The sequence below is a fragment of the Perna viridis genome, chromosome 1 (genome assembly GCF_037379345.1).
Source record: "Perna viridis isolate PV_CMFRI_1.1 ecotype Kerala chromosome 1, ASM3737934v1, whole genome shotgun sequence".
Lineage (NCBI taxonomy): Eukaryota > Metazoa > Mollusca > Bivalvia > Mytilida > Mytilidae > Perna > Perna viridis.
The window spans coordinates 24537652-24565193 of record NC_142445.1 but is presented as its reverse complement, the minus strand read 5'-3'; the positions used below and the strand labels follow the sequence as shown (position 1 = coordinate 24565193).

At 33.6% G+C, this 27542-nt stretch overlaps 3 protein-coding genes and 1 long non-coding RNA gene across 5 annotated transcripts; 2 read left to right on the top strand and 2 right to left on the bottom strand.

The window, feature by feature from the left end:
* Window positions 1-1413: 1413 nt before the first annotated feature.
* On the bottom strand, window positions 1414-9316 carry LOC148627901 (uncharacterized). The gene is made up of 2 exons (XM_088581416.1): window positions 8997-9316; window positions 1414-2506 (listed from the first exon to the last, which is right to left on the bottom strand). The coding sequence occupies exons 1-2, from the start codon at window positions 9078-9080 to the stop codon at window positions 1733-1735; spliced, it is 858 nt and encodes a 285-aa protein (XP_088437542.1). The 5' UTR covers window positions 9081-9316; the 3' UTR covers window positions 1414-1732.
* LOC148627899 (uncharacterized) lies at window positions 7412-17402 on the top strand. Its single transcript, XR_015921830.1, has 3 exons — window positions 7412-7507; window positions 16381-16507; window positions 17263-17402. It is a non-coding gene; the product is annotated as an uncharacterized LOC148627899 (long non-coding RNA).
* Window positions 9761-13450, top strand: LOC148627900 (uncharacterized). The gene is made up of 3 exons (XM_088581429.1): window positions 9761-10009; window positions 10275-10476; window positions 12917-13450. Exons 1-3 carry the CDS (start codon window positions 9876-9878, stop codon window positions 13334-13336), a joined length of 756 nt encoding a protein of 251 aa, XP_088437555.1. The 5' UTR covers window positions 9761-9875; the 3' UTR covers window positions 13337-13450.
* Window positions 17390-27542, bottom strand: LOC148627898 (A disintegrin and metalloproteinase with thrombospondin motifs 15-like). 2 transcript variants are annotated; one of them, XM_088581440.1, is made up of 6 exons: window positions 27508-27542; window positions 24383-24451; window positions 22570-22662; window positions 21643-21686; window positions 19113-19305; window positions 17390-17512 (listed from the first exon to the last, which is right to left on the bottom strand). In XM_088581440.1, exons 1-6 carry the CDS (start codon window positions 27525-27527, stop codon window positions 17509-17511), a joined length of 423 nt encoding a protein of 140 aa, XP_088437566.1. In that variant the 5' UTR covers window positions 27528-27542; the 3' UTR covers window positions 17390-17508. The 2 variants fall into 2 exon arrangements, with proteins under 2 accessions (XP_088437566.1, XP_088437571.1); XM_088581445.1 differs by lacking the exon at window positions 27508-27542 and adding an exon at window positions 25219-25305.

Below are 27542 nucleotides of genomic sequence, written 5' to 3'. Positions count from 1 at the left end.
TTGCATTCAAAAATCTTTCGCTACATCGAAAGATATGCTTTCGAAAGATATACAATTGATGTAATTTCAATGTCGATACAATATAATTATGTAGTACCTGGGATAGGGAAAGTTAATGCAGGATTGTTTTTTTAACATTTAACGTGCATCTATTTCTACAAATGAAATATAATCTTGCTTTGTTTCGACAACACCATTCTTCTTGTTTGAACCAGAACATAAACTGCATATACTTTCTTTGATCAATATGACAGATGTTTTTCGCTAATACGTATGAAAAAAAAAAACATGATTTGTTATATAATCCTCGTTGCTCTATTATCAGCACATAAGTCAGAATAACATTGAACAGAATGTTAGATACTGACAGACATATGCAATTGTCTTTTTACACTACAGCGGTACCCAGTGCATTCATATATTAATTTTATTGTTTAAGTTCGTACATAACATAATAATATTGTTGGTACGATATTGATCATTTGCACTGTTGTATGTTTTGAGTTCTACAACTTAAGTTTTGGGGTCTGATTGTACGTCTGTTCGTAAATGCTAAAATCTTTTACTTCATGAAACTTGATGTATATTTTAATGGTGCTTCGTGAATGACATGAAGGCAGAATTAAAAACGTGTGTTTTAATAGAAGATTCATGTAACCATTACATCGGGTTGGGTTTGAATTAAGAAATAAATCACGGAAACTCCATTTTATCATTGTTTTACAACGGGCTAGTCATTTAAGTAACAACATCAATGGCCAGACCGTGGTATTTTCCGTGGAGTTTCTGTGATTTATTTCGATTCTAATAGGAATAAGACTAGTTTCTTCATATTTTTTAATCGACGTTTATCACCTTTTTACCATGGTTGTAGTCTAAAAGATCTTTGAAACACGTCATATTAGAATCGAATTTTAATACTTGTCGAAATGTTGTGAAACAATGTCACCTGCACTGCACTATTTTCTGGGAAATTCCCAACTATGAACGCCATCAAAACAGACGCTTCCAGGTCACAATTCGGTCAATAGGTAATTAGGTTAAATTACAAATATAAGTCTATCTTTCAGACACGATAACACGTATAAATGGTTCATTACAACCATCTATGTATATCCTGGTAAGTTGTATAAGTACAATATGAAAGTACAATGGAAACGCCGTCTGTTTTCACTCGTCTATTGCAATCAATCCTTTTACAGTATTTTGTTCAGATTTGTTTCCGGGTACACCCGATGTTCGGAATCCGTGCTCGTATCCTAAAAAAAGACCGACGCAGAATCAGTGGTGGGTTTCACGGAAACAGTTTTCACTTTTCATATAATGAAGTTACCTCCGTATAATTTTAGTTCGGTGAGCAGGTATTATAAAATGCCTTTTTTGGTGTAAGGAAATTATCACAAAAATCTGACAGAAGTCAAATAATTTATTCAATACTGTAAAACAATGGATACTGCCTACTTTAAATCGCTCATGTAGAGAAAACTATACATAGATGACTTATTGTAAAGAAACGATATTGTTAACAATGCCTAGTCTACAAGTAGCAATTTTAAGCTTGTTCTACCGTCCTCTCATTTTTATGCACTAATTTGATCGAGGTTTTAAAGAGCAAAAGTATCATTACCTCATTGATTCATTATGCTGGTCTTAATATTATCTCGGCATATGTCACACAATCTATGTACTTGAATGTTTACTGCAATATTCCAGTTTAACTTCTTACCATTGCCTAGAATGGCTTTCCATATATCTTTTCGTAAATTTTTAATTTCAGACGGTAAAGACCAAAATAAATTATTTGAAATAATGGGATAATTACAAAGGCAAGAACAACACACATGACGCTAGCAAATACTGGATGGTTCCAGTCCAATACATTATAAATGATATTGTTCACTGGGTCCACGGACCAATAGATCACATTAAATATGATATAAGTTAAGCCATAAATCAGCGGTTGATAAAAATGAAAAACATGCACTGGTCGAGCACTAATACAAAAATCTATGAAGACAAAAACTGTATTTATGGCATGTAAATTGAGATCATTGTATGATCCTGGATTTTTAAGAGTCGGGAAAATAAACGCAAAGTATATCACCGTGACAACAATAGAGAATGACTGAATGACATTTCCTAGTATCCATGACAACTTAGAGAACCACGGAATAGCACGAATGTCGTTCGTTGCGCTGTTTATTTCGCTGACCTCAGTCTGATTTAAGTCGATTGTGCCATTAATTTTCGCCTCGACACAACCGGGATTGGAGATGCCGTCTGCTTTTGTGTTGTTCCGGTTCTTTATCCTTCTACAGTAAACTGCGCCTAATACAGCTGCAAGCACCAAGTGTAAAGTTAAAACTATATACGTCCATATAGTCAAGTAAATCAGCAAGATTTTCTCTTCACCAGCAGAGAGAACACATGCAGCTACTAAAGCCCCAATCGAATAAAAGGCCATTGCGAAACGTAGAGTCAGGTACGCTGCTGGGTGCCATCTCCACTGAAATACAAGATAAATCTAATTCTTACATCAAGTTTAATATACAGTCTTAGCTGAAACGTACTTAGACTATAGAAAATGGGGAAAAATCCACGTGTAGAAAACAAGCTTATATTACGTGGAAACATAGAAGATCATGAGTATTGTAACGCTGAAACTCTTATTATAATAATTTCAATTTTGTATTTTTTTTCTCTACAATGTAAACATTAAACGGTTGAAAATTGTTTTATTTTGAGTCAATCTGTAACAGTCCGTGTTCAAAGAGCTAATTAGGCTTCTGGTTTGAAGTACATGTAGCCAAAGAAATTATGGCACGACTCAGTTGAAACTAATCGGATTCATTTATAAAGCAAATAAGATCGTTTAAGCACTTGTTAAAACTATGTCATGCTAGTGAGTGCAAAGCGATTGGAACTTTACAGATTTGGATTGTTTAGATTAAACGAAATACAAATTGATAAATCGTTTCTTTAAAATTGATAGACACTCTTGAATTTTTATGCAATAAAGAACGACGTAAGTTATTTTTTTTATAACATAAACATATGTACATGTATACTTGAAAACATGTTAACTTTACTTTGAACTGGGAAATCCTCAGATTATGGGGTATAAATTGGAATTATAAGTCGAAAGATAACTGTGAAAATAACAATTAAAAAAATCTAAATTTAAAAAATAACTCGGAGTCTGCTCTAGACGTTGCGCAGGCTATTGCGGCTGAGTTGAAAAAACAAAACCACACACCTATCTAAACTATAATTGACTATTGTTAACAATCAAAACTTTGATTATGTGAAAGCTGTATACTGTTGAAAGCAGGGCAAATAATAAGTTCTGGACATTTGTCACAAATGGTACTTCTGGTTCTTTATAATCAATTAAACTTTCCAAAAACACGTAAAAAAAACGTCAAAATTCCGTATCTCATGTGTAACACAGTGTAGGCTAAAAAAAAGCTGAAATAGTGAATTGCGCTATTGCAAAGGGTACGAAATTCGCCAAATTTTGCATCGAAGAATAATTTCAAGCGTTCTTTTTGAGATAATTATCGAAATCGCGTTAATTTTAGGCAAAAAAATTTTCAATGCAAAAATGAAAATGTTGGTAAATGGTTAGATTTCTAAAAGTGTTCAGTAATCAAATTCTGTTATTAATGTAAGAACTTATTTACATAATATTCTTTTCCGATTAATGTTTCCTAAAAATGTACATACTTTCAACAATTCTACGTCGGCATTTGATAAAATTTTCAGTACAAACAAAAAAGTTACGTCTTTTTGGAATGTCTAGCGAAATGTCAGATGTCAATATTTGCCGGGTTCGTTGAGAAAATGTCATGCTCCAACGCAATTCTACAATCAATTGGCAATTTCTTCTATGAAATAATGATACTTTGTAATTGTGCATACACATTGGAATACACATATTTAATTTTTTATTGTTTAAACTGTTTAAAACGGAAAAATTTCGAACAAAATAAATGTCTAGCGATTTGTCGAAGTTTCACTTTTTGAACGTTTTGAACGTTTTTCGTCAATCGGGAAATGGGGAAATAAAACGGAAATAATTTCCGCTTAAGATAACAAGAACTAGACACTTATATTCGTCTCGGCAATTACAAGTAAAGAACATGGAACTGAAAGAGACAAAAAAATCGAAATCAAAGGGATATAAAAAGACTAAGAGAATCTGTATTTTGTGTTATTAACAAACGAAAGAATAAAAAAAAAAAAAAAAAAAAAAAAAAAAAAGAATAGAATAATTTTTTTTATAGTCAAGGAAATGAATCGGAGTAGAATGACTGAAACGCAAAATAGGGTTGACAGAACTTTAAAAATGTATAGAAAAGCAGAATGCTAATAGAAAAAATGAATGCAGAAAAGGGAGTCATAAACATTTTTATTTTGGAAAACGCAAATGGGCAAATGAAAAGAAAATCAATGAGCCGCTATCTAATGGGTGTTGATGAAAGCCCGATGTTCGGATGGATAGAAAGCTCTTTCAATCGAAATACTAAGTTGTGAAAGGTCAAAATTCTGTATATCAAAATGCACATTTTAACTTATCGCAGGAGAAAGTTGCTATGTTCCCTCTCGAGACAGATAGAGTGTGCATATATGTGGCGGTTACATTCCACGCTGCGGTGCACATGCATGTGTAAATCTAATTTACCGGTAGTACTGATAATCAAATTAATTAATCTTTTCGATTTTCTAAGAAATGTTCATGATGTTTCAATTGCTACCAGTCAAAAATTATTGTATATTTTGTTTTACTGTACCCGTGTTTCAATAAGCAAGCAAGCAAGAAACGAAAAGTGTCAACAAACGTCGAATTCTGATGTTACCGAATGTGCCGCAATAGCGTGCGTAACGCATGAATGCGTAAAAAATTGAGACACTCAGCCCTGATATTTTTTTTGCAAAGTATTTGTGTGAGGGGGAGGGTAGGAGGCATTAAATAGTGATAGGTGTTTTCGTTCGTTCTTCCGTTCTCCCGTCCTTCCGTAACACATGGGGAACCTATCTCTTAACCGTTACTTCTTCTACCTACATGTATATGGAATTGACGGAAAATTCACTGATATGATTGGTATTTTTTTGTACTTATAACGTTCTCATTGTGCTCGTCATATTATAGATTTTTATCAAAATCAATTGAGGTTTCACATAACAAAACATGGTCTTTTTCATTGTTAATATGGGGACATGGGGGACCCATCTCTTTTCCGCTACTCCTCCTATACTACTAAATGGAATTAAATGAAACTTTAACAGAATCTTTATTACATGTTCCCATTGTGCACATCCTATTCTAACATGACGTGCATTTTTATAGACCTCTTCCATGATAAAAAAAAAAACATGATAAACCCATAACCAACATTTCGTGCAACATGTGGGCTGCGTCTATTAATCATATATAAAAACTAGTCCTATTTGAGTCGAAGTAAATCACGGAACCGCCATTTTATCATTGTTTTACCACGTGCTTGCCATGTATGTCGTTTTTCTAACACCTCGCTGTCGCTCGGGGTAAAACCAAGCAACGTAAATGACCAGCCCGTGGTAAAACAATGATAGAATGGAGTTTCCGTGATTTATTTCTTAATTTTACATTTTGATCTGAATCAATATGAAGGTCAAAAGGTGCATGCCGATAAAATTGTGTTTGTTTGTTTGTTTGTTTGTTGGGGTTTAACGTCCGAGCAGCTATATTTCAGCTATATTCAGACGATGAACATGAAATGGATGATAAAATGAACATGAAATGAAAAAAAGAAAAGGATGGGACACAAGGATAAAAGGGTCGACAAATTTTGATTGCCACTAGAAAAAAGGGGGGATGGGTAAGATCGGGCAATTTAGCCTCCCGTGGCGGAGCCCTATGGTTCCTACTCCGGGAGAATACCACAGTAGGGTTCTTTAACGTGCGAGGAACATGGCATCTTTCCCAACACGGTGCACCACTATGGTTTGCGGTCAGGTTTTCCGTATTATAGCCTGACAATCCCAGCAGGTAACACGCCAGGGGTACCCCATTCCACCACCTGGGGCACACATACCCAGTTGCTCTGTGCGCAGAGCGCCCTAGCCCCCGGCTAAGGTTCTGAGCACTATTTAGTTGCCTTTTTCGACAAGCTTAGCGCTGCTGCAGGCCTATTCTTTTAACACTCGGACCTGCACGGGAGGATAAAATTGTGGAGTGTGACTATCAAGTTATAGTGAGCAGAGCTCAGTTTTCTTTATCGTTTTCTATTACTTTTTGTATGTTTGTATGTTTGTAAAGTCTTTTAGCTTAATACGTTTAACTTAATAATTATTTCATTTATTATTACTGTACCAGTGCTATTTTTTTTAAAATTCGTTCATTGTTATCATCACACATTTTGGCATTTATGAGGCTGAAATTTATGTCGGGAATCCTCTTCGGTTTTGAATTTTGACTTTTTCTTCATTAGTATACGTAGTCAACTCACCATTAAATAGCATATATGGGATTGAAGAATATAGAGAGTGGGTAGCTTACACCACACACGAGTGTACCATTCGTTTGAATCTTAAGTCGTGTCGTGACGACCATTTCGCCGCACATCACGATTTATGACCTTCAAGATCGTCCGAGAGAAAAGTGGAGTGGGAGTGTATTCTTGTAAGCTTTATCATACCATACAAATCCTTAAGATAAAAATACCTTTGAAGATATTGATGGAAATAATGATAATAAGAAGACAGATGACCTCGTTGATCTTAACTTCCTGATTATTACTCCTGCTAAAACTTGTTTCTCTAGAAGTTTGATATATAGATCAAACGAAAAAAATCATACGTTTTTATATAATCCAACTTTTCACTCATTACATAACAATATATTTTCGGCTCCTGCTGAAATAAAATGACATATTTTCGCATTTCCTCGAGAAAAAAATTCTCGTTCAATGAAAAATCGCAACCCCACGAGAAGAAAATGGTCTGTGTCTATCATAATAAAATCCCTACATTTTAATGAATTGTAGATAACCCCGTGGCATTGATAAAAAATATAATAAAACATTCTGAACAACACTGGAAATGGGTAGACAACTCCAGTATTAGTATTCAATTTAGACAACTTTATATATATTCAATTTACGCACAAAGCAAAGAAAAAAAATCAATGTTAAAGAGTATAGTATGACTTCATAATTTTGCAAAGGGTTTTATAAAAAAAAAATAATGTGCTTTTTCGACTTGAAATATACATGTAGAAGCCGTATTTTCTATCAATCGATTGCAGTTACATTAACTTTTTTCTAATATATATATTGTCATTGTCGAAAAATGTATACTTGAAAGTACTTCCCACATTTCCCCACGTGATCACCAGTCTTTAAATAGCTATTGTATAACAATACTAGAGTATTTCTAAAGCATTTTGAAATACTCGTTTTCTAAATAAAACGCCGACGCGGTAATGATCACCTGATGGACACCCATATTTCTTTCTTATCTTTTGGTAAGTCGTCGTAAAGTTTTGTATTTCAAATACTTCCATTTTCAACAAATTTCAAATTTGCAAGTAACTTCTAAATGTTACCATCGGGCGGTGTTCAAGTTTCATCAATCGGTATCGCGCTATTTCTAGTTTTCTATATTTCTTCAAACATCTTTGAGTGGCCGTTCATGTCATTTTCGGGCTAACATACGCGTATAATATCAAGATATTAGCGTACATTATCAAGATATGCGCGTATATTTGTATTATGTACGCGTATATGTACACGTATTGGTTATTTTTTTATATATGCGTATAAATATACGCATAAATTGTAACAACATACGCGTATATAATACAAATATACGAGTATATACTCGTATATAACAAAATATTCACGTAGAACTTAATAATATACGCGTATAACGTTGAAATATACGCGTATATGAAAATAACCAATACGTGTATATATACGCATAAACTGTAATAATATACGCTTATATAATACAATTATACGCGTAAAATGTTGAAATATATGCGTATAAAAAGATAAGTAATGCGTGATATATATATACGCGTATATTTTAACCATATACGCGTTAAAATGCGTATTTTATCAAGATATACGCGTATGTTACTCCGCCACAGACATGAATGGCCACTCATATATCATCATAGTAAAATTTATGTTTGAAGATGCTCGCTATTCAGTACTGCTTTATATTAAACTGGCAAAACTTTCGAAAAAAAAACTACACTTCATAGTTGTAATTATTTCTCTGAATGGAACATCTTTACGACAACAGTAAAATGTACTAGTCCTCAGCAAGGACACGACAGGATATTGAGATTGATGATTTACGACAATAAACCCATAAAATGACTAAGCGTAAAGATTATTGTGATTTCCTTCATATTGGTCAAGTGTTCAAAAGTGTGTAACTTAAAATACCGATTTTTGATCTCATAAAGGGTGTAATTACTTGAATTGCAATAAATTAAACATACATATACATGTATGCCTAGTAGTTGATGTAGGTTGAGAATATAGAATGTGCGTCAAATTAAAAAATAAATAAGATTTAGAAAAAATAAATATTAATCTTTGGGCAACTTTCGCATTTACATCCGTTACCATTTTTGCTATTGGTAATAGTTTAGCGTAAGCAGACAATCAAGCACGCGTCTTTTGAACAACTGCCCTAATATGAAGCTAACCTCAAATTCGCTAGCCCGCAATTTCGCATTATGGCACAGTTTACAAAGAGAACTTAAAAAGTTGTATTTCAACCTGTCTTTATATATATATATTTTATTTTGTCTCTTTTTACGTAAATTAAAAGAAACACTTGTAAGTACAAATTTGTCAAAGTGGTATTATCAGACGAATATAACCGATATTTTTATGAAACATCGAATTTCTTTATTTTCCTTGGTGTTCACAAAGAAAAACAGAAAACCACGTGTAGATACAATATAGTAGTAAAAATATGATAAATAACCAACCTACCTGACAGGTTTGAAAAACGTCCGGATTCGTACAAGAAAATCCAAATTTTTTTAAGCGAAATTCAGCTCTGAATACGTCACACATTCTTAAAGCACAACCAAAATTTCTACCTTTCGCTGCTTGTTAAGAAACATGCAAGCTAACTAAAGGTGTAGTTTATATTTATCTGCACGTTATCGGAAGGCTGACGTATGACAAATGATATGATTCTATGTATTCCTCTGATTACAATACCATTCACGACAAATTCAATACATTATCTGGATATTTTTCACATTCAATTTGTACAAAAAACTTTTCATCTGATCATAGCAGCTAACTTGTTCATATATTTCGACCTTTTGCTAGTTTATACCATGCATTCATTTCTATTTTTAGGCTTTTTTTTAAAGCCACTCCTGTTGGTACATAACACTTCGACTCATTATAGCAACTAACTTCATAAATTTCAACCTTCTTGAACCTTTTTCTAGAGGCAGCCCTTATATCTATAGATACAAAGCGGATCCAGAAATTAATTAGAAGGCATTACAGGCTATCACTTGCTTTTTTCGTCAAAAGTTTACACAAAATTATAAAAAAAAATCCAAGAGAAGGCGTTTAACAACAACCCCCTAAACCCAACGACTGTTTTTTTTCTTCATTTTTATTTGGGGAGGGGGTTTATTTGTTATGCTTTTATAGTTTCGTTTAGTCGCCATTGTGGGGGGGGGGTGTGAATTGCGTCAGATTGCACAAACCAATCAGATGCCTAGCGTTAGCTCTGTTACGTTGTCCACATTGTGACGCCGTGTATAGTTACCGCCGAATAACGACTGACGTTCTTTTTTTCGGGCGGCAGCATTTTTGTATTTCGCGTTCCGTCGTCCGTGGAAAAGGATGAATCCGTTAACTGTTCAAGTTGATCCGTCGTCGCTAAGCCAGGAAATTGTTAATTTATTGAAATGCGGAATTTGCTGGGAATATTACAACCTCCCGACTGTGCTGCCTTGTGGTCATACCTTTTGTCTAAAGTAAGTTTTCTTTTATACTGTTTTGTGGATATTTCTGAATTTGTTGTAGATAAATATTCTGATGATGGAATTCACTTTTATATATATATTCCTGCTTCAGTGTTCAAGTCAATTTATTCTTGTTGAGATAATAAAATTGTGATATAAAACTGAACCTGCGCTAAAAAAGGCTTGCTCCATTATTTAGTCATTGTCTGTACATTGTCAAAATGAGTTAAACTGTTTACAAAATTATTTATTCGTACATTTTTCTTTACAATTCTAGGTGCATCCAAGAAATCGGCAAGCATAAAGTTAATAATTTGCACCCGTCCAAAGTCGGAAACGATGTGGCGATAGATTGCCCGAACTGCCGTCAAAAAGTATCATTGTCTGATATCCAGCGTATGAAAAACGGCGTGCACGTGAACTATGTCCTTTCTTCTATTGTCGAGACCGTTATTCAAGCTAGAGGTTCTGCATCAAAGGTAAAAATATTCTTTCATTTAGTTAAAAATAAAAACAAAGGCCGTGGTTGAAAAAAATAGAGACTGAAGCGTGTGCATCGTGTATCTTTTTTTTGCAAGGGGGAGGCTTTAAAACACATTAGAATGGGTCTTTTCATATGTTTTTTTTTTCAGTTTCGTATGAAGGGTTCTCTAGTATGATGCTTTTAGTTAGTGTCAATGAAAATCATTTCCTAGAAGAATGATCGAAGAGTAATAGAATGAGCTACAAAGTTATTCCCTTATTACCAAACTGATATATAGGTATATCACTAGTTCACAGCAGAATTTTGCACTTTATTTTACATTTGATCAAAATTTATTAAAGTGAATTTAACCATGATCTATTTTGTCTTTGTATTTGTCTACATTTGGGGGGGGGGCGTCGCGGGCATCTGTTTGTCAAACGGGCTCCCTAGATAACATTTCTTTAAGTTATTAAGTGTAAGTGTTTGTAAGAATCAGGCAAAATGAGGAAAATCAGCCGAAAACCCACCGAATTGACAATTTAATATCACTTAAGGATACTTTCTATATTTGAAAATAACACTATTTAATTTCTACATCACTGGCTTTGCTCAGATAGAATGTTAGAAAAATGAGGTTTTTGACAGAGTGATCTGCCCTTGAAATGTTCATTTTCAGTGCATTTCAATGAAATTGTAACTCAATGGTCCAGCATGATATGGAAAATCTTGTTTGTTTTCCTTGATTCTGATGACAAATTACACGATCAAAATGATGGTTTTTTTTCATACCATGTTTCACTCACTGCCTGATTCTTACAGGGACTAACATTTAAGTTAGAAAAGTATGGAAGTTTTCGTTCGAGAACCAGCACTGACTGAATAATTTGTGGCGTCAATGTCCCTTTGAAAACTCATTATTTGCTACCTTTTTACTGTAGTCATGAAACATACTGCAAACCAACTTATCTTTTGTTTAAAAAAAACATACACAAGTTCTCCCTTATTTACCTGTGCTATACGTACATATATTAAGAATCAACGAATTGGTCGAGATTCGCGACAAATTACCCTGAAATTCGGGATATAAAACTCGAAAAAGGATAACACTGTCGCTCTTTTTATACGGCCACAGCACTTATCCCAAAACCAGACAGCAGATTAAAAAAAAAACTATAAAAAGAACGTAGGAATAACCGATACTTGACTTTAATATCAGAATAAAATGGGGTTAAAATATTTCAAATAAAAATAAACAAAATACCAATACATTATAAAGAAGCAACTAAATGTAAGTCTCGCATGTCACGTGTTCCCTAATTTCAATGAAATCAAGCCTGAACGAGCAGCTTATTCTGAAGATTACACGGTCAGTGAATATATGAAAGAATGAGTTATTATAATTTAATATGATATTGCAACCTGCATAGGTATCATTAAGGCTATAGCAGAAAGAAGACTTACAATTCTCTTAGCAAAGAGTAACATACACATTAAATGAGGAAATGTTTCTCATCTTCGACATATGCAGTGTCGCACACTTGGCATGTACGCAATTCTAATGGAATGTTTTTGAAATATTCGAAAGATCTTTTGGAGACAACCAGTTAAAGACTATTATCAGAATATGATAGCATTAAAACCTATGATTTTTCAACACTGTATACTTCTATTCCCCATACTCAGTTAAAATCCCGACTTAAAAGCATTATACATTGTTATTTTTCCAAAAAGATGTTACACCTAGATACAAATATATAGTTCTTGATAGATTTGATACATCGCATCTACCCCAAATAACTTGAGATAAAGGATATTACAGACACTGTGAAGTCAGCCTCATATCTTGACCTACACTTAGAAATCGATGGTAAAGGAAAACTATTGACCAAACTTTACGACAAACGCGATGACTTTTCGTTCAGAATTGTCGGATTTCCTTTCATCTGTGGCAACATCCCTTCAGCACCTGCATATGGAGTGTTCATATACTAACTCATGCGTTATGCCAGAGCTTGCCGGAATTGCGCAGACTTTTTGTGCTGCGCTAGAATTCTAACAAATGGGGCTTCTGGAACAGGGTTATGTTACTACAAGATTGAAGTCGTCACTACAGAAGTTTTATGGTCGTCATCATGAACTCGTGGATCGTTACCATGTATCTTTTCTTTGTTTGTATGATATCAGTGATTTTATATTCTTTGTTGTGCATGTCTGTTTTCCGTGTCTGGTCTTTGTCCCTGGATTACATTCTTTGGTTCCCTTGATTATTCTTTGAAACGGTCACGTTTTATATCCCACAGCGTATCTGAATATCGGAGATCTTTGAACACTTTTCAAGCCCTTTTGAACATACAATTTAACAAAGGAACTTGATGACTGCAATATGTGTATGTAACATAGCCTTTTTTTTTTGTCAAAAAATCCACCTTTGTTAAATCATTGTTATCTTTCAGGTTGATGCGGGTACTAATACTGATACTGAAGCAAGCAATGATAACCGAGTTAACGAAATCGAAAAAAGTTTGAAAGAAATTTTTAAAGTTGTCAACAAAAGGAAGTCTGTCGTCAACGATGCCCAGAATGAAATAGATGAGTTACGGTCCAAAGCGTATCGAAGAAAAATGGTCGAAGAAAATATCAAAAGGCAGAATTTACAACAGCAAGCTCAGTCGCAAGATGATATTAATCGCAACCAAGGAACTTGGGCTTCTCGCCTTTTCCTACCCCAACGATACCCATCCCAGCAAGCGAACGGCTACGCATCTAACTACGCAGACGATCTTTCTAATGTCGATCCCGCCATTTTGTCAGTCAGAACGACTGGAACGGACCAAATGGTTAAAGGTCAGCTCCCACCCCTATCGATGCTTTAGAAGAATTTAATACGATAATATATACGACGAAAATTTAGAGGACAAATTTTGATATAGATATATTTAATATTATGACAAGTCATATTTAAATTTGATAAAGATTTATTTGCTTAATCAATATTGTTGTATTTGTTTAAAGTTAACAATGTGTCAGAACTATTTGGTCTTTTCCGCTACACTTAAATTTACCTCGGATGCAGAAAGAAGAAATTCATATGACGGGAAATTTTGGAATACGTTAACCAAAGCAGTCCCCGCCTTCAGGTGGCGTTAGAAAAAAATGAAAAATTCGGAACTACCAAGAAAAATTTAGAAAAATCGAAACTACCAAGACTTCCTAGTTACAGTTAAAGTTTTAGTGTAGCGAAAATGACCTATTAGTCTCTATTAAGTTGATATACAACTGTATACATTATCTAATCGCTAATAATCAAAAAAGAAACTCCCCCCAGAATTTAAGGCTTCAACAGACGAGATCGAAAGGAAACGTAAACAAGTGTCAATCATACAAAAAATCGAGACAAAATCTTCCGCACTTCTCATATGAGACACCCTTTTGTGTATACGAGAAAGTCTGAGTAATAGACATGCTTGTTCCAGTTAGGGGGGAAATAAACAAACAAAAGACAACTCAAACCAAAAAAAAATACAAACAGAAAACAAAACACAAAAAGCAACAACAAAACAAACAAACAAAAAACGCACACATATATAGATACTAAACAAAACCAAGATGGTTCAAAGTTTCTCATGCTAATAACAACTAGATAAATGTTGTTCTACATTATTGAATTATAAACCTAAATTATACTGTGCTACAATTTTGTATTTTACCCGGAATTGGTCCGAATAAATTTATCTAGATCTTTTCTTAAACAATTAATTTGAACGCTCTAATTCGTGGGCGGACTGGGTTAAAATTAACTCACAAAATACGTGTATCGTATATATGAAAGAGTAATTAAGGGAACCAAGATTCTAGCGGAAATCAAAAGAATGTTATCAAGGGACAAAGACCAGACATGGAAAAAAGACACACACAACAAAGAATATAAAATCACCAAAGTAATAATTACAAGGCAACAGAAGTAAACGATCAAGTCGGACTCCACTTAAAACTGGGAGCATGGACCAGGTGCACCGGTAGTGTAAGCGTCCTTTGCTTTAAACTTCCGCCGAGTTGCTCATATAGAGTCATGTCCGGGGTAGACGAAAGAGGAACGGAAAACTGCGACACGTTGAACAAATCGGTTCTCATGGTGCTTATGGATACAGAGTAACAATACACGAGTTAATGTTGGTGACAACCAACTTATAGCAACATAACCCTGTTCCAGAATCCTTATTATAAGAAGTCTAGCGCGGTATAAAAAGTCTGCGTAGTTACGGCAAGCTCTTGCATAACGTATGAGTGGTGATTCGAAAACTCCATACGCAGGTGCTGAAAGGAATGTTGCATCAGATGAAAGGAAAGCTGACAATCGGAGAGAAAAGTCATCGTGTTTGACAGTAATTTTCCATTACCACCTATCTCTAAGTGTAGGTCAAGATATGAGACCGACTTCACTGTTTCTGTAGTTACCTTTATCTAAAGTTCTTTGGAGCAAATACGATGGAAAGAATCCCCGAAACTAGGATTGCTTAACGATAATACGTCATCTATATAGCGGAAACTGAGATCAAAGGATCTGGCTTACGACGACCTTTTCTATGGATAAGATCAGCTATAAATTCAGCTTCATAAGAGTGACAGAATATTCAGCGAGTAGAGGAGCACAATTTATTCCAATTGGAATGCTGGCCGTTTATCGAAAAACGCGTCCACCACACTGGACAAATATGTTGTCGATCAAAGATTCCATCATTTTGGAAACATCTTCTGTATTTTTTGAAGATGATTTGGAATCGTATCTTACAAAGTATGAAGAATCCCTACTAAGTAATACATACAATTATCTGTGTGCCCGGGCTGGATTTTATCATTCGTCATTTTTTTTATTTCCTATATTTCCATTTTCATGCTTTGTGTATGTTTATTTTTAATCATTGTAGATATATATATATATCCTAGCTGGCATCGGTTTCACAAAAAGTCGGAAGTGTGAAATTGATCGTAAATCATGACGTCACAATGCTATTTTTAGTTTATGACTCATTACTTACGCCCAACTTTACACTTGCGACTTTTTGTGAAATCGAGACCTGGTCGAGTGGTCTTGGGCGCTGGACTTTGTACAGGCGGTGTTGCCATAGATGTCACAGCGGTACGAGTTCGAGTCCCGCGGAGGGAACGACCAAAAATTTGCATCGCAAATTTGACAGTTCGAACATCGTTGGGAATTTTTCAGACCTTTCTATACGTTTACATATCTTCCCTGTATCAATTTGATCCGATGGAGCAGTGTAGCGAATAGAGTCGTCACATTCTGAGACGTTTGTATAATATTGATTTGTTGTGACATGCATCATTAATTTGATCCTCTATCCTACATAATAACACCTAAAATGAACTGTCCCGTACTACAACCCTAGATTAATCCTACGAGGAGGAATGACCCGGCCAGCGAAAGCTATTTTTATAGCCTAGCTGGCCGAGTGGTCTAGGGCGCTGAACTTAGTGCAGGCGGTGTTGCCATAGATGTCACAGCGGTACGAGTTCGAGTCCCGCGGAGGGAACGACCAGAAATTTGCATCGCAAATTTGACAGTTCTAACATCGTTGGGAATTTTTCAGACCCTTATATATATATATATATATATATAATTTGTTGCATCCAGTCAGTTAGAGTTGTCTTTCTGTATGAATGTTCTTGGGGTATTCTGCATAGAACTGATGTGGGGATTTTTTATTCGTCGAAAAACATGGCCACCGTCACTAAAAATAGAATATAGGGGTCAAACAGTAGTTTTTCGCATATATCTCCAAAACCATTAGGTTTAGCCAAATCATTTTTATTGCTGAAATGAAATGAAATGAAATGAAATGAAATGAAAAGAATTATTGCCCTTGAAATGTGAAAAATGATACAGATTTTTTTTTTACAGTTTGCAGCCAATATCTTGAAAACTATGATAGATATAATGAAACTTTCAATCGCTGAAATGATTCTTATTATACGACAGCTCCTTATTAGAGTTATTGCCCTTGCAAGATAAACAAAACAGTAACCAGGTGAGCGATTCCGGCTCCTAGGAGCCTCTTGTTATACTTCTGTTCCTCTATGTGTGATGTAATCAATTTCATGCGAGTACCATGCATTTATTTTAGATTTGTTTTATTTGCAAGAAAGTCAAAATAATTTTGCCACTTTTTTAGGGTGAACACTTTTGAAATAATTTACAAATGTCGCAAAAATTAAAAGAATTCATATATATATGTTAATAATAACCTATTTTATTGTTTTCATATACTAAGAAGTTAAATTGTATATAATTAGATACTTAAAGTTTTGTATGCACATCAGAAGTCGGAAGAATATTGTTTGCTGGTACTTTAATAACACATTTTGCAGTAATTGATAAAATGGTCAAATAGCAGTATTGCTGTTTTTATCATTTAGCAACACAAAAACCTAAACTTGCTGTAAGGTTTATTTAAAAAAGACAGACTATAAATTGTTATATTGACTTGCCCAAAAATAAACCAATTGTTTGGTTACTATCGAATGGCACCATATTCTTACGAGGAGAAAAAAAAAAGAAACAGAAACATGAGGATACATTTTTTTTTTCGTTTCATAGGCATATCCACTGACCCAAGATTCATGTATGCGACAAAAACACAACACAGATACTATGACGTTGCTTGTACCTCTAATAGTCAAACCAATATGGAGATCGGTTTCAACTTAGGACATGTGAACAAGATGCACATCTAATAGTTAAGAGTTAATTAATCCATTATGAATACCTTTTTTTATATTACAGGTATTATAGGACGCTGCTTTAACATCCGAAAGTGCGAGATTGAATGCCTGATCATAATTTTCATGAAAGTGTTGTCGATAACAAGGATGATGGTTGGACAATTATTTGGCATGTAAGAACAAACGAATTGTTTTCATAGAATTTTAATTTCATACTCATAAAATGAAGAAAAAAAAGCTTCATTTTTGATCAATATTGTTTGGTGTAAATGACGTCTCTCTAAGCAGTATTGAACAGACATGATATTTAGCTGCAATGACAAAGTTTAAAAAAAAAACAGTCAGTTTTAAATTCAGTTAGTTTTATAACAGAAATCATAGATAGCAAATTGAAGAAAAAAAAAGGTTTTTGACAGAGTTATCTGCCCTTGAAATGTTCATTTTCAGTGCATTCCGATGTAATTATAACCCAATTTAACAGAGTAGTATGGAAACTCTTTTTCTCGTTCCTTGATTCTGATGGTGCAAATAGTCAAATTAAACGTTCAAAGTGGTGGTTTTTTCATAAAATGTTTCCCCAACTTTCGATTATTACCGAGACTGATACTTAAGGTTAAATTTGTAAAAAAAAATGTCTACAATAAATTTCCAGAGTCAAATCATATACATAATTCGCCGTACGTGTGATTTCATGAAATCTTCTGCATAACCTTTGAGTGTATATTCTATTATAATGTATGCTAAACGCTAATGTTATTCTTTACTATTGTAATGTAAGAATTTTTATTTGTTTAAAATAAACAAAGCGAAACGACGGAGAAAAAACTCTCTTGACAGAACCGTTTTGAATCCGTGCCAGAATCAAGATAATATTGGGGCCGCTTAAGCGGTCAATTATATAGTACCACAACATTGTGACCCTTCACATCATTAATTATTTGCTCAAAGCTGTCCTATGCTACTGTATAAAAAACTAGCTGTAACGTTGCAGAACTTGCCAAGAATTATTTGATGGACAGATAGGTGAATTTTTACACAAGGAGAACCACGGAAAATCTCCAACCGTTGAAGCGAATTCGATTTGACACGTAGTCTTTTTGTATGTAAAGGGCCCCGGTTGTTCCCCTTATCGTTTTAAACTTAGAAAAATCCACTTGCTGATCCCCATTGTTTGTGCATTGTCAACAGTGACCCTAGTAGTCAGAGATTGCTCCGACGTCCAACGGCTGATTTGCCAGACCATCTGGGCGTGGACGTCAGAGCTTTATCCATATTAATAATACGGCATTTAGTTTGAAAGACGAAATTCAGTAAATTAACTGGAAGACAGTTAGTTGTTGCTGCATGTTCAACAGACAATACTATTGACATGTTTTTTTCACCCTCTATGAAGTTTACATTAGTTTTATAAAAAATACATAATATTTGACTCCGTGATCTTGAACTTCATAAGTTTTTTTTTATTTTTCGTTCATTATAAAAAAAACAATTACTGCAGTAAAGCATCTACTTTATATTGTTTATAGTAACTATAATCTTTCATTACGAACCCAGTTTTAATTTTTTAAGAGCCTATAAAATTATACATTTTAGTCTCGAACTTCGACCAAAATTGATGCACAAAATCCCGTGCTTTTTAAAGACAACCTTGGACATCCCAAGATCAAGTTTATCTGGTAAATCAGCTTTGAACGTCAGAGCAATCAAAGACGATGACCCCAGTTGTTACAATTGACCCACTTTTTTTTTCAAATTGTGAACCCCATAGATTTTATTGCTACCAATCGACAGCGGGGAATTATTCACTCCTATCTAAATATCGGCGATCAATATCTTTTATAGGGATTGGAAATAAAAAAAAAATTTAATTTCCACCCAATCTCCGTTTAAAAACGCAGTTTTTATACATACCAAGGACATTTACTACGTGTGCATTTACGGAATATTGAAACAGTTGATGCTCCATCACATCCTTTTCCGCCATAAGCTGGCTCCGGGTTAGTGCATGTTCTTGTCTTGGTGCCCACTTCTTTTCCAACACCACATGTAACGGAACACGAGCCACTCCAAACTACAGGAGAAAATTCACTCCATCTGCCGTTGACTGGAAAAAAATAAGATAAGAAGAATAAGCAATGTGAAATTAGTGTCAATTGAATTGAAATTATCGTCGAGGTATAAAGTACATTGCTCAATGTACTACCGAGTCTCTTTCAAAACTTTTAATTTCCATACTATGCATGTCAAGGAAGGTCGTCAGTCTTTCCACAACACAACTGTTACTCTCGTAGCGGTAAAAAGTCAATGTGGATCCTAAAAAATCGAAAGATCTGGAAACCCTTAATGCTAGATTACTATCGGAATATAAAATCGCGAAGACCTTTGATATTTTTACTACTATTCCCGATACTCAGTTGAAACCCCGACTCATATATAGGCATTATATATCGTTGTTAATGGAAATCATAAATAACGTAGTACTTGGTATAGATTATCCACACTTCTAAATATACTGAAGATGTCAAAGTGCTGGAATATTTAATCGACATTTTTTTTTCGGTTTGGTGGACGTGTTTTTCAACAGACGGTCGGCATTCCAGTGGTAATAAATTTTGCTTCCCTTTATAGTTGGTCTTATCCGTACGATGGAAAACCTTTAATTTCAGTTTCCGCTGATTTCCGCTGTCTTTAACAATCATAGACCCGGGGGTTTTATACATCGCATCTACTACCAAAGGACATTACAGACACTATGTAGTTAGCCTCATATATTGACCTATTCCTAGAAATATGAAAAGGGTAAACCCATGACCGAACTATACGACAAAATGGATGACTTTTCATTCCATATTGTCAACTTTCTTTTCTTTGGTGGCAACATCTCTTCAGTACCTGCGTATAGAGTTTCAATAGTTTTGCATAGCCTGCCGAAACAACGCGAATATTTCGTATACCGTGCTAGACTTTTTTTAGAATTAGACTTTTGGAACAGGGTTATGTAACTACAAGATCAGAGTCATCAATACGAATGTTTTATGGTCGTTTTGGCGAATTCTTAGCCAATCTGCTACATGAGAACTCATTTATTCACTATGCACTTTCATCTTTCGTCTACTCCGTCGTGACATTTTATGAGCAACTCGGTTTCAAGCAGATGACGTAGTCATATTCTTTGTTGAGTTTGTTTAGCTTTTATCCTTGGGTTATCGATCTTAGAAGGAGATTGGAACAATATTTATTACTAAATCATAAAGCTGTGTCCAATTGCCAAGTTAACATAAAACCTAATCGAGAAATAATGCCAAACACACTACATGGATTAGAAATTATCATTCACTAAAACATAACACTGATGGAAAGACATTCATCAGAACATTACATTGATCGACGATCATTCACCAAATATCAAATTGATGGGCAACCATTCTCCGAAAAACTACATTGCTGGACAACCCATCATCGAAACATTACATTGATGGACAACCCATTATCGAAACATTTCATTGATATACAAGTCACTGAAACATAACATTGATGGACAACCCATCATCGAAACATTTCGTTGATATACAACCATTCACCGAAATATTTTATTGATGGAATAAAAAAAACATTGAAACTTAACATTGATGGAACAACCCATTACTGAAACATTTCATTGATGGAAAACCATCACCGAATCATTACATTGAAGAAACTGCACAATCATTGAAACTTTAAAAATCATATTGATGGACAATCATTCCCCGAAACATTACATTGATGAAAAATCTATCATTAAAACATTCCATTGATGGAATAACCATAACAGCATAACAGCAACAATAAAAACAACAACAACAAACAAAAACAAAAAAAAACCCCAAAAAAACAAGACAAAGCATGACAACAAAAACAAAAATATGACGACACTCTCATGACAACTCGAAGATGTTAATGGACACCCCCAGCCATACGTCAGATAGTGTCTGTAACACATATACTAGTATACGCTCAAATCGAAGATATTTTAAATGAAAATATCAACTGTGTTCAGTACAACTCAATTGTGTTTCATTGTAAACTTTGTTGTAAACAGGTAAAAAGTCGCTTCATGCACTGCATACATTTTTTGTACATTTATCCACAAACATTAAGTTTTTTGGTTGTCACACAATTACAGTGTACCAGAAAAGGTTTATGTTAATCACTGAAACGTTTATTTGGTGTTACAACACATCACCAGAACATAACATTGTTGGAACAACACATTATTATAATGTTACATTGTTGGAACAACAGATTATTATAATGTTACATTGTTGGAACAACACATTATTATAATATTACATTGTTGGAACAACACATTATTATAATATTACATTGTTGGAACTCAGGTGAAAACTGACATAGCTTTAACATAGACGACAAAATATCGTGGGTAAGAAAAAAAATAACCTACTTTCCTTACAGTTACATGGATACTCTTCATTCTTGTATACTGTCCTGAAAAAGGAAAAATCCTAGATCAAATTTTTTACAAGATTTACTTATCTTTGATTAAACTTTCTATTTTTAAAAATAAATATTCGAATCACTTTAAAGAAACATCTTTACGTGCCAAAAGTTGAAAGTATGGGAAAATATAAAAACAGATATAAGATATTTCTGTGGTTTTTTTTCTGATAGTTTTATCTATATCTCCAGCTACGTGTAAAGCTGTTATAAATAGTTCTATGCTTAAATATCGAGTTTACATAACCATTATCACCGTGTCTATCCCGTTTTTGCTAGTTCTCCTCGAAACGGTCTATCTGAAGACCGAAATGTGTAACAGCATGCTCTTATTTTACACAATACGTGAATTTTAATTTAACGCCGGGCTAGACGGTTTTTACATTCTTGTAACCACGGTTGAATCAATTTCATTTTAATACCAAACTTTGGTAAAATAAATTAATTTGAAGTATTCAAAAATAAATTTGCTCATGTATAACGCGCGTATCGTCCGATAAAGATTCGTCAGAAACGCAAAACGTCAGAACGAGCAAAAAAGAGACAAGTTTTGCTTTGTTTACATTCACTTTTCACGAATGATTGATACCACCGGAGACCGGAAAACTCAGAGATTAATCATTTTAGTTTTAGCACCGATTACTTACTAGTATGTATATAATTGTTTTAGACATTTAGTAAAATTTTCATTTATTTCAGAGTAGTTTAATTATGTTACCCATATATTTTCACACGAAATTTACAAAAACCGGCGTTAGGAAAACATTGACTCCGGCGTTGAAACCGTAAAAACTGGGTAAGGGGATAGCCACGGTGATTATAATGTAATATTACAGCTATGGCAGTGATGATGTAAGAACATTCAAATGCTTACTTTGTTTTTGAACAATCACTAGTATACTGTGTTTGGATACAGTCAGGGTTTTTTGTCACATAGGATACAGTCCTGTAACAAGTCTGGCATTGTCTATAATAAAACAAAACGTGCCGTATTGACGATTTCGTGTTGGCGGCAGGGTAGTCGACGAGTAATGTGCAATCATTTTGCCCAAATCTCTACCCAAATCCTACCTCGCGGAAGTATTATCGACTACTACGTAGCTCACACGAGTCTATTGAAAAACTTGCTTTATGGTGGTTGTATGGGTTTTCGACCACATAAAAGCAGTTATTGTATTATTTCATACATTTGCATATGACTTATTTTTTTGTTCTGTTTGAGGCCGGTTGCTGAAAGTCTTTTATAGTTTTTTTTTTTCTGCTTAGGCCGATTAGTATTAGTGGATACGATTGTTTTTTTTTTTAAATTCACACTACACTGACCTTCAACAAATGTGTGTCAAATACTGCTGACATTTGGATTTGATCACAGTACAGAAGTTCCGATAAGTGCACATTACTGCATAAGACAAATTTTGTAAATATTTTACATTTAAGCACAATGAATTTGAAGTTGCATCATTCAAGTGGAAATTGCAATGAATTTGCAGTAAATATTCTTGATATTTACAAAAGGTATGTCTAGTCAATATCAAGATATTTATGATAAGTTGTCTTTTAATCATATTATACTTGTATACCAAGATTTTTTTTTCTGAATTTTCTGTATTTCTAAATTAAGACTTTTAGGAATTGAGATGAGGATAGAGAAAATCTAACAGTTAGGTAACTTCACTAAAAAACTCAATGAAATTTGAAATGTACCTCAATTTAATAACAAGAATAAATTGATTGTATACATCTAAATCCTTTTCTTTTAGGTCCTCATTGAAAAAAAAAAGAAAAACGATCCTACGATTTTATGACAGCATTACCAAATTAACTTTACAGAGACGAACAGAAGGGGGGTGAATTCAGAGCATTAAGACAATCATGCGTTTTGGGGTCACAAAATTACAAATAGAAAGAGATTAAGTACATTGTAGGAAAAACACTCAAGGAAAATAAAAATAAGTGCAATGCCATGTTTTACCAGTTTAATTCTAAAATTTTGTCTAATATGGACAAAAAGTAACTCTGCTGTATTACGGTATTTTCAAGCGTACGGAAATTAGAGTAAGTAATTCAACACGCATTGTACATGCATTTTTTTCGTGATCGATTTCACATGCCGATAGAAAACATGCGAAGACGGTAAATCATAAATACATTATGTTTTTGATTATGATTGAATTCAAATACATTTTCGTAAAAATGTAAAAATGTATTTTTTTAAAATAAAAGCATGTAAATTATTAACATTCTAATCTTTTGACAACAACTTCAAATCATGATGTTTTCAACTTATAGTGAAAAAATAATTAAATTCTAAAATTAAACATATTCAACTAAATTATGAAATGAGTTGATCAAACGACTTATATGCATGGGAAATGGCAATATTTAGGACCAATAAGGAAATGTTCTTTTTATTCAAACTAAAACGCTTTATAAGCGTATTATAACATTTCTAAAAATCACACAAAAACCATACTTTGTTAAAACACAATGTCTTATGTATTACATTTATATAGACCATATAATTTTTATTTTATTTGTAGTAGTTCTAAACATGTTTTTCTTATGTTTTTCATGGTGATCCTAAACATATGACATTCGCTTTTCGGGCGATTTCAAAATGTAATTTTTCTTGTATACTCAACACAAAAGATGTAAATTCATAATATAACTTCAAAATATATACATACCCATACACACAATGCACTTTAAAAGTCAGTAGTAGTAAAATAGGTATAAAGCTTTTCATTGTTGACATACTATCAATTAAAATAATAATAAAATAATTAAACACAAACAAATACACATACTCAAATATACTTTGTAATTTTCCGTAATATTTATTTAAATAATATTTTATGATTTGCAAGACAAAAATCGGCGGTGCATTTTTTTCTGGTAATATTAGCTAAGGCTTCGGCTATGAGGGACGGAGATAACATTTTACTTTGTTGATACATAGTATTTTGTTGATATATCGCAACTGTCTGGACTAACGGGAATATGCGAGACTTCCTATAATACCTTGTGCTTCCGAAATATGTCACTTCCGACGGAACGATTTATTTCAGAGCATCTTAAGATATCAGATGTCGCTGATGCCCCTTATCAGGGAACATATGCGGAGCAAAGAAAACGGATTCTGAGAATAAACGAGCGACACAAAAAAAAAAAACACACAAATTAAAATATTATATTATATTTATATAAACATCACAACAGCGATTAAAAAAAAAGCAGGTTTTTGCTTGTTGCGTTAAAAAAATATCGTATTATAAAAAGTAAAAATTGAAAAAAGCAAAATGAAACTAAAACAAGTAAATTACTCGTTGTTTTGAATTTCTTTAAATAATAAAAAGTTTTTGTAAGTACTGATGTCTATTTTAAAGGATAAAGGCAATTCAAATTCCACAAATTCCACAAGTTGCAGACAATTAAATTAAAATTTTATGAAGTTCTCTACTGACATGCAATATTCCTAAACAAATGTTATTATAAAATGCATTGATACAAAAAGGCAACTTACTTTCCGCTGTTCTAAAGCAAAATTGTGTCTGCATATGTGCTTTAAGTCATTATACAAAATGTAACACCTACGATGATGATTAGCGGGTCACGGAATGTTACGCATATTCGAAACAATAATGATAATATTAATTGATTAAAAATAAAGTACATGTATTTGGCATACAATTATTACACATGATCATATCTTATATTTTGTTACAATGTGTAACGGCTGGGTTTGGTTTTGTGTTTCTGGTATTTGCTAATTAGCAAAAACAGCTTCGGTCAGCTCTCATTGAACACTAAATGGAAAAAGAAAACAAATGCTGGCATGCAATCTAATAGATTACAAATATATATATTTAATGTTTTTAGAGGATGTTGTACTTTTGACAGACATGTTTTTTAATTTAAAATGTTTTAAATTCCCTCGTGTATCGTTCGATGGCAAGTTTAACTTCCAAAAGATTATAGTTATATAATGTATTTTTTTATATCAACCCGATACTACGTCCAAAGATCGAGGATAGCTGCATTGAGCTGAGGCAACGATACATGAGAATCTTTTAACTATAGGTATACAGATGAATGGTCGGCTGTGTACGTTTTGATAAAATGGGGTTGTTGCAATTTAGTCAGAGTAGATACTATATGTCATGAGCTTGCGAGTGCAGTTTGGCACTTAGCATGGGATAATATTCACTTATATAAATGCAATAACTTATATTAAAGCTAAAGTTTTTATTTTATGGCGAAGAATATTTCAGCCATTTTTATGTGCTTGTATGATTACAATGTATTATTCTTAGAACATTGGGTCAGTTAAAATATATATCGGCCTATATATTTGAACTAGTTCAATATACATCTTACCCTACCGGTGCACCTGGTCCATGCTCCCAGTTTTTAGTGGAGTCCGAGTTGCTCATTTGCTTTTGTTAATTTGTATGTATGATTTTAGTTACTTCATGTTCTTTGTTGTGTATGTCTGTTTTCCAAGTCTGGTCTTTGTCCCTGGATTACATTCTTTTGATTACCGCTATAAATTTGGTTCCCTTGATTATTTTCTCATATCCGACTTATTTTTTTCACTCTCCAGTTTAACTCCAAAATTACAGTTATTCGATATTTTAAATCATAACGCATACAGTATTATACCCATTTGCCAGTTTCAACAACAAAAATCACTTTCGAATGATTGGTATCCGCCATTTTGTATTTACACTTACAACCAGAGTAATTTTTCGGAAAGCATTGATTCTTTTCAGAACATCATTACAGTTTCCGTGCATTTCAATCTTGTTTTCTCGAACTTTTCTGTTGATGTTAACAAACATATATGTTTTAATAATTAACATAAATTACAATATCATGAAATGTGTTAAATGGCCAAAAAATCATTACTTGTAATCGAATTGATCAAATTAAGAAAAACAATATTTATACGGAAAAGAGGGATAAATTTGGTAAAAAAAAAAATAAGCCACTGAAAAACCAATTAAAGATTAAAGCACCTGGCTAAATATGAAATCCGTTGATCAATCACGTATAGTATTTTAACAATGTTCAGTTTTGAGTAGTATGAACATTACGTCAATTGTAACAAGTTACGTTTTATGTAGAAGCATCAAGAAATGAATTGAAGACGCCGTCATCTCCAATCAATATAGTGCAGACGAACTGCATGGAGGATCATCCCGATGATCCATTCAATGCTAGATCAAGTGTTTTGTATTTGTTATTTTTACATTTCTAGTTAATATAGGTGTCCTTTTTCTTTTTACGGTTTTGTCCTGTATAATGTTATGTGACAAAATACGGCTATCTCAATCTATTACTACCACTCTTGAATATAATACACGTAAAACAAACATACACACACACTTTCTATAACCATACAGTACTGATCTGTGGAAAATAAAACAGCCTCATTACAGTAGTTAAACATAATTTTACGTAAAGAGACAACAATTAATATTGAGGGACTTCGAAGACGTCTTCGGTTCAAAATATTTTTTTACCATGTTTGCTTGAAAATATTTAAATGAGTTTTCCATATATGTGGAAGTTTAATGTTTGAATTGTTGAAACATGAATACCCTCTACCATTGGCAGGATCAGAATTGTATACCCTCTACCATTGGCAGGATCAGAATTGTATACCCTCTATCATTGGCAGGATCAGAATTCTATACAGATTAGTACTACTACTTAAAGTTTACTATATATCAAACACTCTTCAGACCCCATCTTAATCGCCTTAATAATGCAGATCTATTATATTAGATAAGGGTAACAGCAAACTTACCGAACACTGATCCGATCCATATTCAAGTCAAGTCC

What these genes read in the sequence shown, in the direction of transcription:
- LOC148627901 (XM_088581416.1), bottom strand. Translation starts at nt 9,080, where the DNA reads ATGTGTGACGTATTCAGAGCTGAATTTCGCTTAAAAAAATTTGGATTT. An exon ending in ACGTTTTTCAAACCTGTCAG is followed by an intron (nt 2,507 to 8,996) that starts GTAGGTTGGTTA and finishes CTTGTATTTCAG; the next exon opens with TGGAGATGGCACCCAGCAGC.
- LOC148627898 (XM_088581440.1), bottom strand. Translation starts at nt 27,527, where the DNA reads ATGGATCGGATCAGTGTTCG. An exon ending in AGTGATTGTTCAAAAACAAA is followed by an intron (nt 21,687 to 22,569) that starts GTAAGCATTTGA and finishes TTCCTTTTTCAG; the next exon opens with GACAGTATACAAGAATGAAG. An exon ending in TCCATGTAACTGTAAGGAAA is followed by an intron (nt 19,306 to 21,642) that starts GTAGGTTATTTT and finishes ATTTTTTTCCAG; the next exon opens with TCAACGGCAGATGGAGTGAA.
- LOC148627900 (XM_088581429.1), top strand. Translation starts at nt 9,876, where the DNA reads ATGAATCCGTTAACTGTTCAAGTTGATCCGTCGTCGCTAAGCCAGGAA. An exon ending in GGTCATACCTTTTGTCTAAA is followed by an intron (nt 10,010 to 10,274) that starts GTAAGTTTTCTT and finishes TTACAATTCTAG; the next exon opens with GTGCATCCAAGAAATCGGCA. An exon ending in CTAGAGGTTCTGCATCAAAG is followed by an intron (nt 10,477 to 12,916) that starts GTAAAAATATTC and finishes GTTATCTTTCAG; the next exon opens with GTTGATGCGGGTACTAATAC.